At 35.5% G+C, this 15,012-nt stretch overlaps 3 protein-coding genes across 3 annotated transcripts in view; 2 read left to right on the forward strand and 1 right to left on the reverse strand.

Moving 5' to 3' along the window:
* Positions 1 to 111: 111 nt before the first annotated feature.
* On the reverse strand, positions 112 to 1,104 carry LOC127747517 (uncharacterized). Its single transcript, XM_052261506.1, has one exon. The coding sequence runs from the start codon at positions 1,102 to 1,104 to the stop codon at positions 112 to 114; it is 993 nt and encodes a 330-aa protein (XP_052117466.1).
* A 2,276-nt stretch (positions 1,105 to 3,380) lies between these two features.
* On the forward strand, positions 3,381 to 8,080 carry LOC107477054 (cytochrome c1-2, heme protein, mitochondrial). Its single transcript, XM_016097021.3, has 8 exons — positions 3,381 to 3,539; positions 4,496 to 4,563; positions 6,092 to 6,306; positions 6,452 to 6,731; positions 6,817 to 6,888; positions 7,314 to 7,430; positions 7,544 to 7,609; positions 7,693 to 8,080. The coding sequence occupies exons 2-8, from the start codon at positions 4,507 to 4,509 to the stop codon at positions 7,807 to 7,809; spliced, it is 924 nt and encodes a 307-aa protein (XP_015952507.1). The 5' UTR covers positions 3,381 to 3,539; positions 4,496 to 4,506; the 3' UTR covers positions 7,810 to 8,080.
* A 2,700-nt stretch (positions 8,081 to 10,780) lies between these two features.
* Positions 10,781 to 15,012, forward strand: part of LOC107477038 (choline/ethanolaminephosphotransferase 1) — a 6,143-nt gene continuing 1,911 nt past the window's right edge. Inside the window, exons 1-15 of the mRNA XM_016097007.3 lie at positions 10,781 to 10,922; positions 11,377 to 11,570; positions 12,060 to 12,069; positions 12,172 to 12,222; positions 12,498 to 12,575; positions 12,835 to 12,910; positions 12,998 to 13,020; positions 13,104 to 13,204; positions 13,502 to 13,596; positions 13,700 to 13,768; positions 14,150 to 14,219; positions 14,325 to 14,388; positions 14,469 to 14,509; positions 14,625 to 14,709; positions 14,848 to 14,910. Coding sequence (XP_015952493.1) covers positions 11,434 to 11,570; positions 12,060 to 12,069; positions 12,172 to 12,222; positions 12,498 to 12,575; positions 12,835 to 12,910; positions 12,998 to 13,020; positions 13,104 to 13,204; positions 13,502 to 13,596; positions 13,700 to 13,768; positions 14,150 to 14,219; positions 14,325 to 14,388; positions 14,469 to 14,509; positions 14,625 to 14,709; positions 14,848 to 14,910 — 963 coding nt within the window. The 5' untranslated portion in view covers positions 10,781 to 10,922; positions 11,377 to 11,433. The remainder of the gene's footprint in view (positions 10,923 to 11,376; positions 11,571 to 12,059; positions 12,070 to 12,171; positions 12,223 to 12,497; positions 12,576 to 12,834; positions 12,911 to 12,997; positions 13,021 to 13,103; positions 13,205 to 13,501; positions 13,597 to 13,699; positions 13,769 to 14,149; positions 14,220 to 14,324; positions 14,389 to 14,468; positions 14,510 to 14,624; positions 14,710 to 14,847; positions 14,911 to 15,012) is intronic.

A 15,012-nucleotide genomic window follows, 5' to 3' on the forward strand; every position in this document is an offset into this window, starting at 1 on the left:
AATTTCATGCAGAGATGGGGGTGGATACCACCGCTCCGAGTCGATTTAGGGTAGCTCTTCCAATTAGGGCATTATATGCTGACCCTACGTCAATGACTATGAAGTCTATACTCAGAGTTTTGGATTTTTCCCCTTTCCAAAGGTAGTATGAATGGGTAAGAATTCCAGTGGCTTTATTGGCGTGTCGCCTAGCCCGTATAAGGTGTCGGGGTAGGCTCTTAGCTCTCTCTCGTCCAACCCTAGCTTGTCAAACGTGGGTTTGAAAAGGATGTTCGCCGAGCTTCCTTGATCTACTAGAGTTCTGTGGAGATGGGCATTGGCCAGGATCATGGTTATCACCACTGGATCGTCGTGTTCAGGGATTACTCCTTGCCCATCCTCCTTTGTGAATGAGATGGTAGAAAGGTCGGGCGATTCGTTCCCGACCTGGTGGAATCGCTTGAGGTGTCTCTTGCGAGAGGACTTGGTGAGTCCCCCTCCCGCGAATCCACTTGAGATCATATGTATATGTCTCTCCGGAGTTTGCGGTGGTGGGTCTCTTCTATCTGCGTCATCTGGCTTTTTCTTCCCATGATTGTCCGACCTTTCCATGAGATATCTATCAAGTCGGCCCTCTCTGGTCAGCTTTTCTATTACATTTTTGAGGTCGTAACAGTCGTTTGTTGAGTGACCATATATTTTATGGTACTCACAGTACTCGCTGCGACTCCCCCCTTTTTTATTTTTAATGGGCCTAGGAGGCGGCAGCCTTTCAGTATTGCAAATTTCTCTGCATACGTCCACTATAGAAACCTTTAGAGGAGTATAAGAGTAATATTTCCTGGGTCTGTCGAGACCGAGGTCTTCTTTCTTCTTGGGTTCCCTCTCCTTTTCTTTTATCGAGGGAGGGTGCCCAGATCGCCAACTCGACTCTCTCAGTCTGACATTTTTCTCCATATTGATGTACTTTTCCGCTCTCTCCTGTACATCACTCAAAGAGGTCGGGTGCCTTTTTGATATGGACTGTGAGAAGGGTCCTTCCCTTAGTCTATTTACTAATCCCATGATAACTACCTCTGTGGGCAGATCTTGAATTTCCAAACACGCTTTGTTGAACCTTTCCATGTAATCACGCAGAGGTTCCCCGACCTCTTGTTTAACTCCCAAGAGGCTCGGTGCGTGTTTTACTTTATCCTTCTGGATGGAAAATCACATCAGGAATTTTTTTGAGAGGTCCTCAAAGCTGGTAACTGACCTTGGAGGGAGGCTATCGAACCACTTTATCGCCGCTTTTGACAGGGTGGTCGGAAAAGCCTTGCAACGTCTTGCATCAGAAGCATCAGCCAGATACATCCGACTTTTGAAGTTGCTTAAATGATGCTTTGGGTCTGTGGTTCCGTCATAGAGGTTCATCTCAGGGCTTTTGAAGTTTCTTGGAACCTTCGCCCTCATTATGTCCTCGCTGAACGGGTCCTCTCCTTCCAAGGGCGACTCTTCTCGGTTGTCGCAGGAGTCTCGGGCTTTAAGGGGGGATTCAAGCTTTGTGAATTTTTCTTTCAACTCTTTTCGTCGTTCTATTTCCTCCCTGAGGTTTCGCTCTGCCTCTCGTTGTCGTTCTAGTTCCTGTTCTAGTTGCTCCAAACGACCTTGGTGGTCGTGGACCAGCCCCATTAGCTCGGTTGCATGGGGTGGCCCTTCCTTTCCGGACTCTCGTCCTTCCGAGGAATTTGCCTTTGGATTTTTGAGCCCAAAGGTGCCTTCTTTATGCTGGTCGTTGGTTCCTTGATGAAGGGTCATGTCTGCGTCATTGTTTCCGGTATCTGGATTTTTTTTGCTCGGAATCAGACGATGTATGTCCATCTTCTGGTGAATTATCCGCCATTACTGGTTGATCTCTCAAGTCCCCGGCAACGGCGCCAATGTTCCGGGGCTTACCTAGAACCGGACGGTGGTTGGGCTTGTTTGTGAGGCCCAAGTGCTAGAGGAAGGCGGTCTCCGACTTGGTTTACGTCTGGGAGCCGCCTCCGAGTTGTGTATGTGATAGAATGGGGGGTGGTACCTGCAAAGACACTCCGATGCCTAAGTCAGCAAGGGTGTAAGCAGGTCTAGAGAGTATTGGGCTTAGAGATACCTGAGGGATGTCAGTGTATTTATAGTGGTGAACCCATAACCACCGTTGGAGTAGTTTCACCTTTTAAGGGGAATAACCGTCCCTTTATCTTAGGGAAGTTGAGATATTGCTCCTGGAAGTGGTTAGAGAGATTTTAGGGGCAGTTATCCTCTTGAGTGAGGGTTTATCTGCTAGCTAATCCCTCGCTCCCGACTTCTTTAGAACAAGTCGTGGTAAGCACCGACTTCGTAGATTGAAGGTCGGTGTAGGGTGATGGATTGAGCCTTTTGTTGGGTCTTGGACCTTATCATTGGGGTAGGGTATGAACATGAACCATGTAAAATATGAAGTAAAAATAAAAAAACGTAAAATTTGTGAGATTTATATGTATATCAAATCAAATTATTATATTAGTAAACAAATTTATTATACATAATTTTTTAAATAATTTTTTAATTTTTTAAAATAGACTCCGTATTAGTAAAACGAGGATCTCTTTGACAAGAAACAAAATAATTAAAGGATATACTAATAATTTTGTATTTTAACTTCTATTTTCTTAATACAAGAATATCAAATATCCACTTTAGTGGACGTGAATAAAATTTTATATTTTATACAAAGAATTATTCCTAAAAAATCAACTATTAGATTTTTAAACTTCAAACACATATATAATGTAAAAATTAAAAAATTTCGAAATTAATGTCCAGTTAAAAAATTTTAAAAGACTGATTTTACACATTTTATAATTGAAAAAATAAATTGGTACAAAGACTCAATTAAAAGAAAAAAATAAAAATCTAATTAAAAATTTTACAAAAATATAAGGACAAAAAAGAAACCTTAATTTTGTTATTACAAATATAATTAATTTAACTTTGACAGATTCCTTCACAAAATTTTATCAAAGATATTTTTTATTATTATTGCGATAAATTGAATTTGAGGAACTAAGACATCTATCTACCTTAAACAACATATCAAAGACTAATTTGTTATAATAAATTACTATGTACACAAAACGAGATTTAAATTCCCCACACGAGTTAGCACTAACTTAAATTGATTATCAATATTTGTCTTTGGTCTTGGGTTGCAAAGATTTCTTTTTGTTTGTTCACTTGTGTCACCAAAAAATAATATGGGCTTTTGGCCCATTACTCAATTAGGAATGGGGTCTTCCCTGTAGGCCCAATTCTCTAACCCTAATTTCATATTTGCGCCATTATCGATCTCTCCCAAAAGCCCGTAAAATCAAAGCCCAAAAGCCCAAAGCCCAGAGCTAGCAGCACTCGTGGCTGCCACAATAGAAGCGTTCGTGTCCCAAATCTCTTCTCTCGTCTCCGTCTCTCGTCTCTGCCATTAGTACCTTAGATTTTTCTTATTCTTCTTCTTCTTCTTCGTTGGATCTATAGAATATCCTCAGTTCCCAATCGAGTTTCACTTCGTGAGTTTCTATTTTCGTTCCTCTCTCTCTGTATCTTTTTTTTTTCCGTGAGCTATGTTCAGCTATCACTGTGACTCGGATCTCTGACTCACTTTTGAATTCTGTGTTTCCTCAATTTTACGCTCTCTGTATTTATTTATGTATTTATCTATTTGCATCTAGAACCATTGAAACATGTTCATTTTTTATTTATATTGTTTTTTACCATTTTGGTGTATAATAAAGCTTCGTTCTTTACATGTTATGTTTGTTATTAGGAGATTATTGTATCTGTTCCCATTGAAATCCCCGTGCAATTTTATTTATTTGCAATATGCTGTTGTTTTGTCTAAGGCTGCTGCATTGTTGTGATTATGCAATGCCACACTTTGCCCTTAATTTTTAAGTATCTGTGGTAGTAGTAGTAGTAGACTGAAATTGCATCATTTTATACACATGAATGAATTAAATTCATATGTTATATAATCATTCCATGTGTTCTCTTCTCAAGTTAGTTGGAAAGAGGAAATTTGGGAAGTTAGTGTTTTGAATTTGGTAATCCTCCATTCCTCCCTTTAAACCGGAAGAGAAGGGTTTGATATTTTTTTTTAAGAAAAAAAAAAAAAAAAACAAAAAAATTTGATGGAATTTATATACTTCCCAAAAATCAATAGAGGCCCTAATGGCTATCTCAATGTGATTTGAATGCTAATTGCAAAACAGCAGTGATTAGATACCTATTTAATGTTTAAAGTGATTCTTTGCTATAATCATCTCACCACAATCCACACTATATGTTCTGCTTAGTTTCTTGTGATGTTTTCATATTAGAGGTTAAATGTCATGGTTCTTAATTACATTGTTGCATATCTAGTGATGCTGCCTTTATGACTTTTCCTAATGCTCATTTTATAGAACTTTATCACCCGTACTTGTTTGGATGTAGTATCTTAAAAGTTTTTATGAATGATTTTCAGTGTGAACTGAGATGGCTGGAGGTGTAATTCAGCAGTTATTGAGAAGGAAACTCCAATCTCATTCTCCTGTAAGCATTCTCCTTGCTCTTGAAAGTTTTATTCTACTATTTACTTTTCTAGTCGTTGCTTCAAATAAAAGTTGAAGGCTGAGAAGATGGAAAAATTAACTTCTTTTTGTTAATAGGGGAATGGAATATAGCTGCTTCTTCTTTTCTTCGCCCCTTTTTTTGGTGGAGATGAGGGGGTTTAGAGCTTATCTTTACTTAGATTTCCCCTTTTAGCAATGTTTTCTTTTGAAGTCATATAACATCACTTATTACAAATTTCTCATTTGTGCAATAATTTTGTTGAGCTCATCAAACTTATTAATTCTAGTACTGTTAAGTTAATGTGAAAATAATGTTGAATAGAAACCAATACCATATCATTAATCTAATAAATTGAAGCTCTTGGATTCGAAAGCTTATGCCTACAATTGTAGTTTATAATTTACTTCTCATAGGTTTGGACTTCCCCCTTTGCAAGGAACTTGCTCTTGAGCCTTTTACACACAGAATTTGTGCATGTCTTGCTTCATCATACACATTCCTTCAGTTTGAATATGTGTTCTACTGCTGTTTATATACTACCTATATACACATGAAACTTCTCATGGCACCTCATCATGGGGATTTCTTCAATGAAGTTCAGTGGAAATATTTTTGTTTTCTTTTTTTACATCTTATCACAAGCTGGGTGGGTAAAATGGAGAAGTGCTTTGATTGTTATTTGTGATAGAAAAGTATCACACAACTATAGTTCATAGGACATGTGATGTTATATAGGATTGAGTGTTGAGAGATGAAAAGACAAGAAGGAAACAAGGATAGTAAGTGAATGTTGCTTTGGATGTATGGGTAAACCAGACAAGATAGAGTCAGAAATAAGTACACTAGAGAGGAAGTTATAGGAGCAGCTATGGCTACGGTAAAGAATATAGTAGAATCTTGTCTAGGTGGTCTATTGTGTGTGAGGAGGAGCTATGGCTACAGTAACACACTATGACATCTTTTGATTTACATAGCTGACCACATCCAGTGAATCAACCTTTGATCGTGGTGGTTGTTCTTGCTTACCATCCAATCAAGTGACTTGACCTAAAATGACATAATTTCTCTAGTTAATTTTTTATTGTCTTCATGTCTTAAGCTTTCTGTATCAAAATGTTTAAATCTCCATCTGCATCACTTGATGTAGCTGCAACTTCTAAGTCGCATTAACTGCCTCAGTTGTGTCATATTGCAAATTGCAGACTAGTTTGGACATTAACCCATTACTCTGGAACAGCATTACAATTTCTATAACACTTTAGAATCTCACTTCTCATGTCAATTTCATAGTATGATTCATTATTTGTAATTTTTACAAGTTTGAGTACATATGAAAGCTATTTTCCATTTTAAGTTTTCGGTGGGTGTTTGACATGAGTTAAGCTGTTTTTGCAGACTAGTATGTGCTCTTGCACACGATATTTTCTTTATGATTCTATGAAAATTTGACTACTATGGAATAAGCTGATTGTATCTTTTGCTGATAGCTACTTGATACTTATTGCAGAATGGTTCTCTTATGTCTTCCATTATGACAAAGAAAGATTATGCTGGCTCTACTGGCAGCAGCTCATTTAGAGCTCTTGCGTTGATTGGAGCTAGTGTCACTGGGTTTTTGGGTTTTGCAACAACAGCATCAGCTGATGAAGCTGAGCATGGCCTTGCATGCCCAAACTATCCATGGCCTCATGCTGGCATTCTCAGTTCATATGATCATGCATCGTGAGTTTTGCCCATTCTTTCCGTATATGTGGATCTTGATAATTCTCTATGCCACTATTATGTATTTGTGTCAAATTTCACCTGAATGCTATATAACTATGAATCTAACTCTGGCTTTACTGCATTCAACTAATTTGTTGAACAGGATTCGTCGTGGTCATCAAGTCTATACACAAGTTTGTGCTTCCTGCCATTCTATGTCTTTGATATCATACCGTGATTTGGTTGGTGTTGCTTATACAGAAGATGAAGTAAAGGCCATGGCAGCTGAGATTGAGGTGGTTGACGGTCCTAATGATGAGGGTGAAATGTTCACTCGCCCCGGTAAACTCAGTGATCGCTTTCCTCAGCCATATGCAAATGAAGCAGCTGCTAGGTTTGCTAATGGAGGAGCCTATCCTCCAGATCTAAGTCTTATTACCAAGGTAATGTCTATTATTATCTGCTAGGAATGAAGAGATTTTCTATTGTCATGTGATCTTTAATTATTCTTGCACGTTGTATTTACAGGCCCGTCACAATGGTCAGAATTATGTGTTTGCCCTTCTAACTGGTTATCGTGATCCCCCTGCTGGTGTTTCGGTAAAGTTCTCTCTAAAGACTTGTTGAGAGTTAATACACTTTAACTTGTGCATCATGAAGAAGTTATATAGATTTGCCAACTATCTATTGCGTAGTTTAGGGCTAAAACAAACTTTTATAAAATCTGTTGTGGCTTGGAATCTGTGCAAGGAAAGGCAATAACAGCGCAACAATTTTCGTGTCCCTTTTTTGTGCACGAATGACTATAGTGTCTGTGCAGGATAGACTGGGGTTTGTTGTAGGTTCTTTGGCATTTTCCATGATTTTCTTTGCGTATCAATTTACAACTAAGCTTGATGTTTGCCATTTTTACAATGAAATGTTTCTTTTACTTTGCAACTCAAGTTGTTGTCAGTTATGAAGTGTAAAATGTATTTAACCATAGGTAAACTCATTTACTATTATTTTCTTGAATAACGTTATAGATTAGAGAGGGTCTGCACTATAACCCTTATTTCCCTGGTGGTGCCATTGCCATGCCTAAAATGCTTAACGATGGTGCTGTTGAATATGAGGATGGTACTCCCGCCACTGAATCTCAGGTATTCTGTTTGTTTAGTATTCCTTTCAGTCAATCTCATCACGGAATGTGTATTACATATGAACTACGGGAGAATGGAGGTAATTTTCTTGCTGGTGTTGTGTTTTGCTGCAGATGGGGAAAGATGTTGTGTCATTCTTATCTTGGGCTGCCGAACCGGAGATGGAAGAGAGAAAACTGGTATGTTTCTTATAATATTTTGCTGTTACCAAAATCAAAGCAGAAAAGATCTTAATTTCTAACAAGACTGCTACTATGTGCAGATGGGATTTAAGTGGATATTTGTTCTAACATTGGCATTGCTTCAAGCTGGCTACTACCGTCGCCTTAGGTGGTCTGTTCTAAAGTCTCGCAAGCTGGTTCTTGATGTCGTCAATTAAACCACCTTCAGGTTTCTTTTTTCAGTTATAAGGAAACAATATTATCATTGGCAGTAATTTTGTCGAATGATTAGTTGTCTTATATCTTTGTCAAATTCGTTAATGGAGCTAACTGGAAACGTGTTCAATTTTTGGTTTGAGATGGAAATAAAGCTGTTCCATATAGGAGATTCGGTACTTTACATATTTCCCATGTCTGACCTGTGTATTGTTAGATTCTCCTGGAATCTTGTAATAATATCTTTATTCAGTTTCATGCTTTTATGGCAAATGACCCCCCGATTGTGTTTTGCGCCGGCTTAGTCGCAAACTCATCCGACATTACCCAATTTCGAGTTGCGAAATTTCTCTGAAAACAATGATATTTTGCCATTATCATCATTCAGCTCATGGCATTGAGGCTGAAAAGGCCATTGTGCTTAGCTACATTGAAGGTGTGAACTAAGGCCATGTTTGGGAGGATTGAAATCATTTGTGGCATGTAATGCACTGGTTTACAAAACCTTAGAGATAGTAAAGGGAATATGAAAGAAAAATAGTAATAGGCCCTGGTGCATGTTAAATTTCAAACTTTGATGCAAGAAAATTGGAGCATAAATCATTGTTGAGAAGCATGAACGAAATGTAACAGGTTTTTGGCTTTTTAGCTAATATCTACAATTATCCAACAAATTAACTTTTGAGGTATTAGTGACTTTTTAAATTGGGTAATGCTAATCAATAATTTTTTTGAACAACATGAACAATCACCAATCAAATCAAAATATTGTTCACATTGTTTAATATTTTTAATTGTCTACCTATACTTTTTTTTTTTAAATTTTGTCCATTAAGTTTCATTTTTCTATTTGAAGAAATAAAATAAATACATGTAAAGACGCCATTAAGGTTAAGGCGGACTAATACGTTTGGAAACGACTTATTTGGTTGAATTTTAAACAATCGAAGTCACACAACGACATCTACTTAGAAATTGAAATTTGTACATTGTTGACAAGTTAAGAGTGGAAAAAATGATTGCATATTATTTTATTTTCAAGTTGGGTTGTAAATGTTTAACTAAAAGTTTTGTTCGGTAATCAACTTGGGTTGGTTTAGTGGTCAACTCACTAGTCCGTTTAAACAAATGTGGAGTTTGAATTCCGCTTCGTGTATGTAACAATTTATTGGCTTGAAAAATGTCATAAAAAAGGTTTTGTTCGCTATATTGAGTTGCTTCTTCCAAAAAAAACTTTTATATTTATTTTATCTTGAAACAAAAATTACTCTCCAAAACTCGAGCAAGTTAGGTTGTATTTTTTTAATAGAGAAAAGCCCTGCATACAATTCATCAGGGCTTGTATGCTTTACAAGTTAATTAACGTTTAAACTCTAAAAATGCGATGCAAGGTCTACGTTCTTCTTCTTCCTCTTCCTCTTTTTCTTCTTCTTTTCTTTGGTTTCTTGCCTTCTCTTTCTTCTTCTTCTTCTTCTTCTTCTTCTTGCTGCACGTTCTTCTTCCTCTTCTTCTTCTTCTTCTTTTTCTTCTTCTTTTTTTTCGTTTCTTGCTTTATCTTTCTCGTTCTTCTTCTTCTTGCACGTTCTTCTTCCTCTTCCTCTTCCTCTTCTTCTTCTTTTCTTTCGTTTCTTGCCTTCTCTTTCTCCTTCTTCTTCTTCTTGCTGCACATTCTTCTTCATTTACGTGTTTTTCTCTCTGTTTTCTTTCTTCTTTGTTCTCGATTTTCATTTTTTTTACATCAAGCTCTGAAATCGTTTTTGAAGAAAAAGAAGCAGCAGAAGATGAGGAGGAGAAAGAAAAAGAGTTCTGAAATATGCATAAGGTGTACTTCAACAAATTTTGGGTGTATTTCTTAAATCCTTTGGGTGTATTTCTGTAATCCTTTGGGTGTATTTCTATAATCGTTTGGGTGAATTTCTGTAACCGTTTGGGTGTATTTCTGTAATTGTTTGAGTGTATTTCTGAAGTTCCATTATCTTTAAATTTGGCAAGAAAATTGTTTTCACGGAGGAGGAAGAAGAAGAGTCGTTCATAATGCATAGTGAGTAGCGCGCTTTGAAAACAGAAAGTTGTTGAATAACGTGTGTTTTATTTACTCTTGAATGTGGAAGTGTGTAATGCATTAATTAAGTGTAATGCGTGTGTTTTATTGGATTTGTAAGACTTGTAAGCCAAAAAAACTTGTATGTGTAGCAGGCCTTAATTTAATATTAATATATTTATCTACTATTTCTACTATCTTGTTTATAAAATGTTCTTTGTTTTATATATTTATTATTTGTTATAATTTGAAGAATTTGAAGTTTTGAACTTGAAATCTCATTATTGTGAGATATTTATTATTTTAATTAATCACAAATTTATTAATTACGATACATATTTAATAAATAAATAATTTTTACGTGTCTATTAATACACAAATATTTAAAGCCACATTTTCTTTTGGTATTGTTAAGTGTAGATAAAAGAAACTATGTTGATATAGTTTTCTTAACAATGTTGATGTATATTTTTTTTGAGTTAGAATAACTATATAACATGGATCAAATGTAATATAATATTTTATACAAACATCCAATCATATATTATTATATTAACAAAAATATTTGATTTAACTATTTACAACTAATATAAACATCTAACTTAAATGACAATATAAAATACATAATAATTAAACTCTTAAAACATTTTTCATGAAGTTAAAGAAAAAGAAAAGCAAATTGTAATACATTAAAAAGGGATTAGAAACTCGATTACATTCGACTTCACATGAAGTTAATACTTGAGAGTCGTTAAATAATTTGATTGATTTGACTAAATTTTCATCTAACAACTATGATATATCAACTTCATGTTCACGTGAAGCCTATTTCACCTGAGTTTTGACCCAAAAAAACACCAAACAAGTAAATGTGTCTTAAAATAAAAAATCTACCTTCAATAAATAAATAAAATTAAAAGAAAAATAAAAAATCTTTCTCCATATGAGAGAGAGAGAGAGAACTACCAAACATAGCAGCGAATTCACGCTTTTCAAATCTTCCGCTATTCCTCTCATTCCTGTCTCACTTTCTCTTTCTCGCTCTTTGGGATCAACGAATCCTGTTTTTGTAGGGTGAGTTTTCAGCACCATTCCTCGATCCTCTTCTTTTTCGCTAATTTCTCATTTCCGATGATTCGGTATTTCTCCATTGAACATTCCAATGACTACGAAAATTTGAATGTGTGAATTCTGGTAACTGTGTGTTTGAATGTTCAATTTATGAATTTTTTTTATTCGTTCTTTTAATCTGTTTGTTCCTCCATTATCACTTTTTCAGTGTATTTTTGGTAAATAAAAGTCTGCCTTTTTTGGTTAACTTTAGATCCATTACAAAAGATTCCTCTTTTAAACAGTATAATTCATTACAAAACATTCTGGCTTTGTCTGAAAACACATCAAGTAGGTTTTGTTGAGTGTGAAATTCAATGTTATTCGTCATTTTGATAATTGAGTATCCAGCAAAAATTACTATATTTAACTTGATCATGTTTGTTCCTTTTTCTTTTGTTCCTTCCCAATAAAGCAGGTTGTGCTGAGGCTTAGCCGGTAATCGAAGCCGAATTCTGGAGTTTAATCCTAGAAAATGGGTTATATTGGTGCTCATGGTGTAGCAGCTCTGCATAGATACAAATATAGTGGTGTAGACCATTCTTATGTAGCCAAATATGTATTGCAGCCTTTTTGGACTCGCTTTGTTACAGTTTTCCCTCTATGGATGCCGTGAGTAATTTCGGTTTTTGAACTAAGGTTCTTTCATTGGTTCTTGTTGTAAATATGAATGCTTGGTTTCATTGCTTTTCCCTGTTTTCTCTTAGAAGCTAAACTGTTAAATATTGAGAGTTGAAATGAGATATTCACAGTTTATTTGTTCTGTGACAATTCATGACCAAAATTGCATGATCGGAATCATCAATAGTTTTAAACTGTAATCTGAATTTGGTATGCCATAGTGCTGTAGCTTGTTAATAAACAATAGCACACTTATGTTGATTATAAGTAGATATACATGTTATGTGCTCTGTCTATAACTTTGCCACTCTTTCTTGAAGGTGAAATACTTTCATCTCCTAATTTATACATTTGTTTAATATAATTTTTTTCTTCTATATTTTCACTATTGAATTCTGAGTTATTCTATTTCTAACTTGTACCTTGTTCTTCTGTTTACTCCCCTCACTTGGCATTGTGGTATTCGTTCATCTTTTGCAGTCCAAACATGGTATACCTTTGCTTCCTCTCTTATTGACGTGTATACTTTACTGTTGCTATCGCATGCGATAATATCCTTGACACTGATATTCCATGAATTGTTTGGTTGCAGATTACTCTTATGGGATTTATGTTCTTAATGCTCTCTGCATTCATCGGCTATGTGAGTGGACCTGCAATTAATTAAACATTGTACTTAATGCTGAAGTTACAGTACTGCTTATCTTATTTCCGAACACTTTATTTTGATTCTCATTTTACTAGATTAGATGGCACAATGAAACTTTAATTAGTAATGCCCTGGTATTTAAGTGTTTTGACGACTTCTGATTAACTTCACATGTTGCTGTTTACTTCTTTTGTTTAATTGTTCATTACCTAGCCGAATCTTAGGACATATTCTAATTCAATTTTCGCTTCTGTATATTTTCTATTCAGATGTACTCACCTCAATTGGACACAGCTCCACCAAGATGGGTTCATTTTGCCCATGGCCTACTGTTGTTTCTATACCAGGTCTAGTTAAGTTCTTTCATTGCAAGCATAAATTGCTCCCTTCTTTTGGCTTTTTGAATCCTGTTTATTTAGCTTGTTGAGTAGATCTCATTTCGTGCATCGTACTCTTTTTTCCCCTTTTTTTGTATTTTTAATTTTTTTGGTTACAAAATTCGTGCAATTCCTGATCAATGTACTAATATTATTTGATACTTAGAATCTTATTTTTCCTATAGGTAATTAACTTTCTTTATTTCTTTAAAATTGATGTGTATGCTAGACATTTGATGCTGTTGATGGGAAGCAAGCTAGACGGACAAGTTCTTCCAGTCCACTGGGGGAGCTGTTTGATCATGGTAATTTACTTGTGTCATGTTCATTTTAGCATTTCTCTAATTAACTCCTGTTTAACACTAACAAAAATATTTAAAACTCTTCTGCAGGATGTGATGCACTTGCTTGTACTGTAAGTTTCTTCACTTTGGCTGTTATATCTAACCTCTAAAATGGAACGAACAAATATGAAAATCTATGAGAACTGTATTTCAGTTTGAATCAATTGCTTTTGGGAGCACGTCCATGTGTGGGAGAGACGCTTTTTGGTTCTGGTTTTTATCTGCTGTTCCGTTTTATGGTGCAACTTGGGAGCAGTAAGTTATTATTCTTTATTATTATTATTATTATTATTATTATTATTATTATTCCCTACCTCTTATTTTTAAGGAATGATTATATCCCTTTTTATATTTAATAGGGAGGGCTATCTATATATTTTATTTTTTATTTTCAATACTTATGCCACCACCCCACACAAACCATTTAAAATTTCTGGGTGGTGGAACTGTATCTAAACTTGCACTCCATACGCCAGTGTGAATTGAACATCTATTATTTATTGACCATAACATTATATAAACTTTTTAATTTTCTTTTAAATTTTGATGTAGCTATTTCACCCATTCACTTATACTACCAGTTATAAATGGTCCTACGGAGGGTCTCATGCTGATATACACCTGTCACTTCTTTACTGCTCTTGTGGGTATGCCCCTTCTCTGGGTTCTGTTCTATTGTACCAACCACCAACACAGTTTTGTTACATTTATGATGTGGTCTTGTGATTACCTATTATTATTATTCTTCAGGTGCTGAGTGGTGGATTCATGAATTTGGGAAGTCTGTACCTTTCTTAAGCTGGATGCCTGTTGTTTCGGGTGAGATTGTCCTTGTCATGTAATATTTATTATATTTCCTGGAACAAAAGTTTGCACTGTGTCTTGTTTCTGATGCTATTTGTCATAATTTTGGTACTCACGCCAAGTTTTGATCATATTGTAAACATTACATTTAGATTTAGGGTGATATGTTGTATGGGACTGAATTCTGGGTGGTAAAATCCCACTTGGGCATGAACTTTACATTGCAAATATTAGGATGATTACATGGATGGGTGGTTACACAAGATTGTATAGGATTATGAACGATTGCATCAGATAAATTTGGGGCAGTGTTGATTATTGAAAGATGGTAGAATCTTGAATTTTTATTGAATAGGTTCTTTCTTAATAATTAGTTTGATTTTTACTGTATTTCAGGGATACCAACATACAAAGCTGCTTTAACGTTGCTGATGGTTTTTGGTGTTGGACCAACAGTTTTTGGCAAGTATGTTTTCTTCAAGTCCAAAATTTTCTTGATTGTATAATCTACATAGTTGCATTCTCAAATAAGTGTCTTCAAATGTTAACATTGTATGTTGGTTCAATGCAGTGTGTCTAATGTCTGTAAACTTGTGAGGGCAAAAAATGGAAGCGTGTTACGTGCCTTGGCTATGGTGATACCATTTTCCTTATAGATGATTCTCCCTTCCTTTTCAAATTTTGGTTCGTTCGTTGACACATTTTTCTTGCGCAGCTTTATCCCTTTACCGTCCTTGTTGGAGCAGTTCTCTTGTGGTATAACTTAAGTTGTTCAATTGCTTTTTTGGCTTTTTGGTCATCGGTTTTGTTTATGAGAAACATTTCTTCTATGCCTTTGTACATATAAGCACATGAGCGATCTTTTATGCAGGGATCATTTATCGCCATCTGACATCATGGGCAACCACCCGTGTTTAGTAATTATAGGAACAGGACTTGCTTTCGGGTTTCTAGTGGTAAGACTTTTGAGAAACTATCCACGTTTATATGGTTTTTGATATTGCGTTAACATATTAATACCTTTTTTTCTTAGCTTTTGTGTGGGCAATCTATTCTATGTTCCAATGTTAACTGAAGAAGGCTTAATTTTGCAGGGAAGGATGATTTTGGCCCATCTGTGCGATGAACCTAAGGGCTTGAAGACTGGAATGTGCATGGTACCAAACTCTTTCATTGGGATGTCATCTGAATTTTTCTTTTTTGTTTCTGTTTATTTATTTATTTTTAAAATAATATTTTCTCCAAATCTGGCCATGGTA

The sequence above is a fragment of the Arachis duranensis genome, chromosome 1, assembly GCF_000817695.3.
Source record: "Arachis duranensis cultivar V14167 chromosome 1, aradu.V14167.gnm2.J7QH, whole genome shotgun sequence".
In the NCBI taxonomy this organism is placed as follows: Eukaryota; Viridiplantae; Streptophyta; class Magnoliopsida; order Fabales; family Fabaceae; genus Arachis; species Arachis duranensis.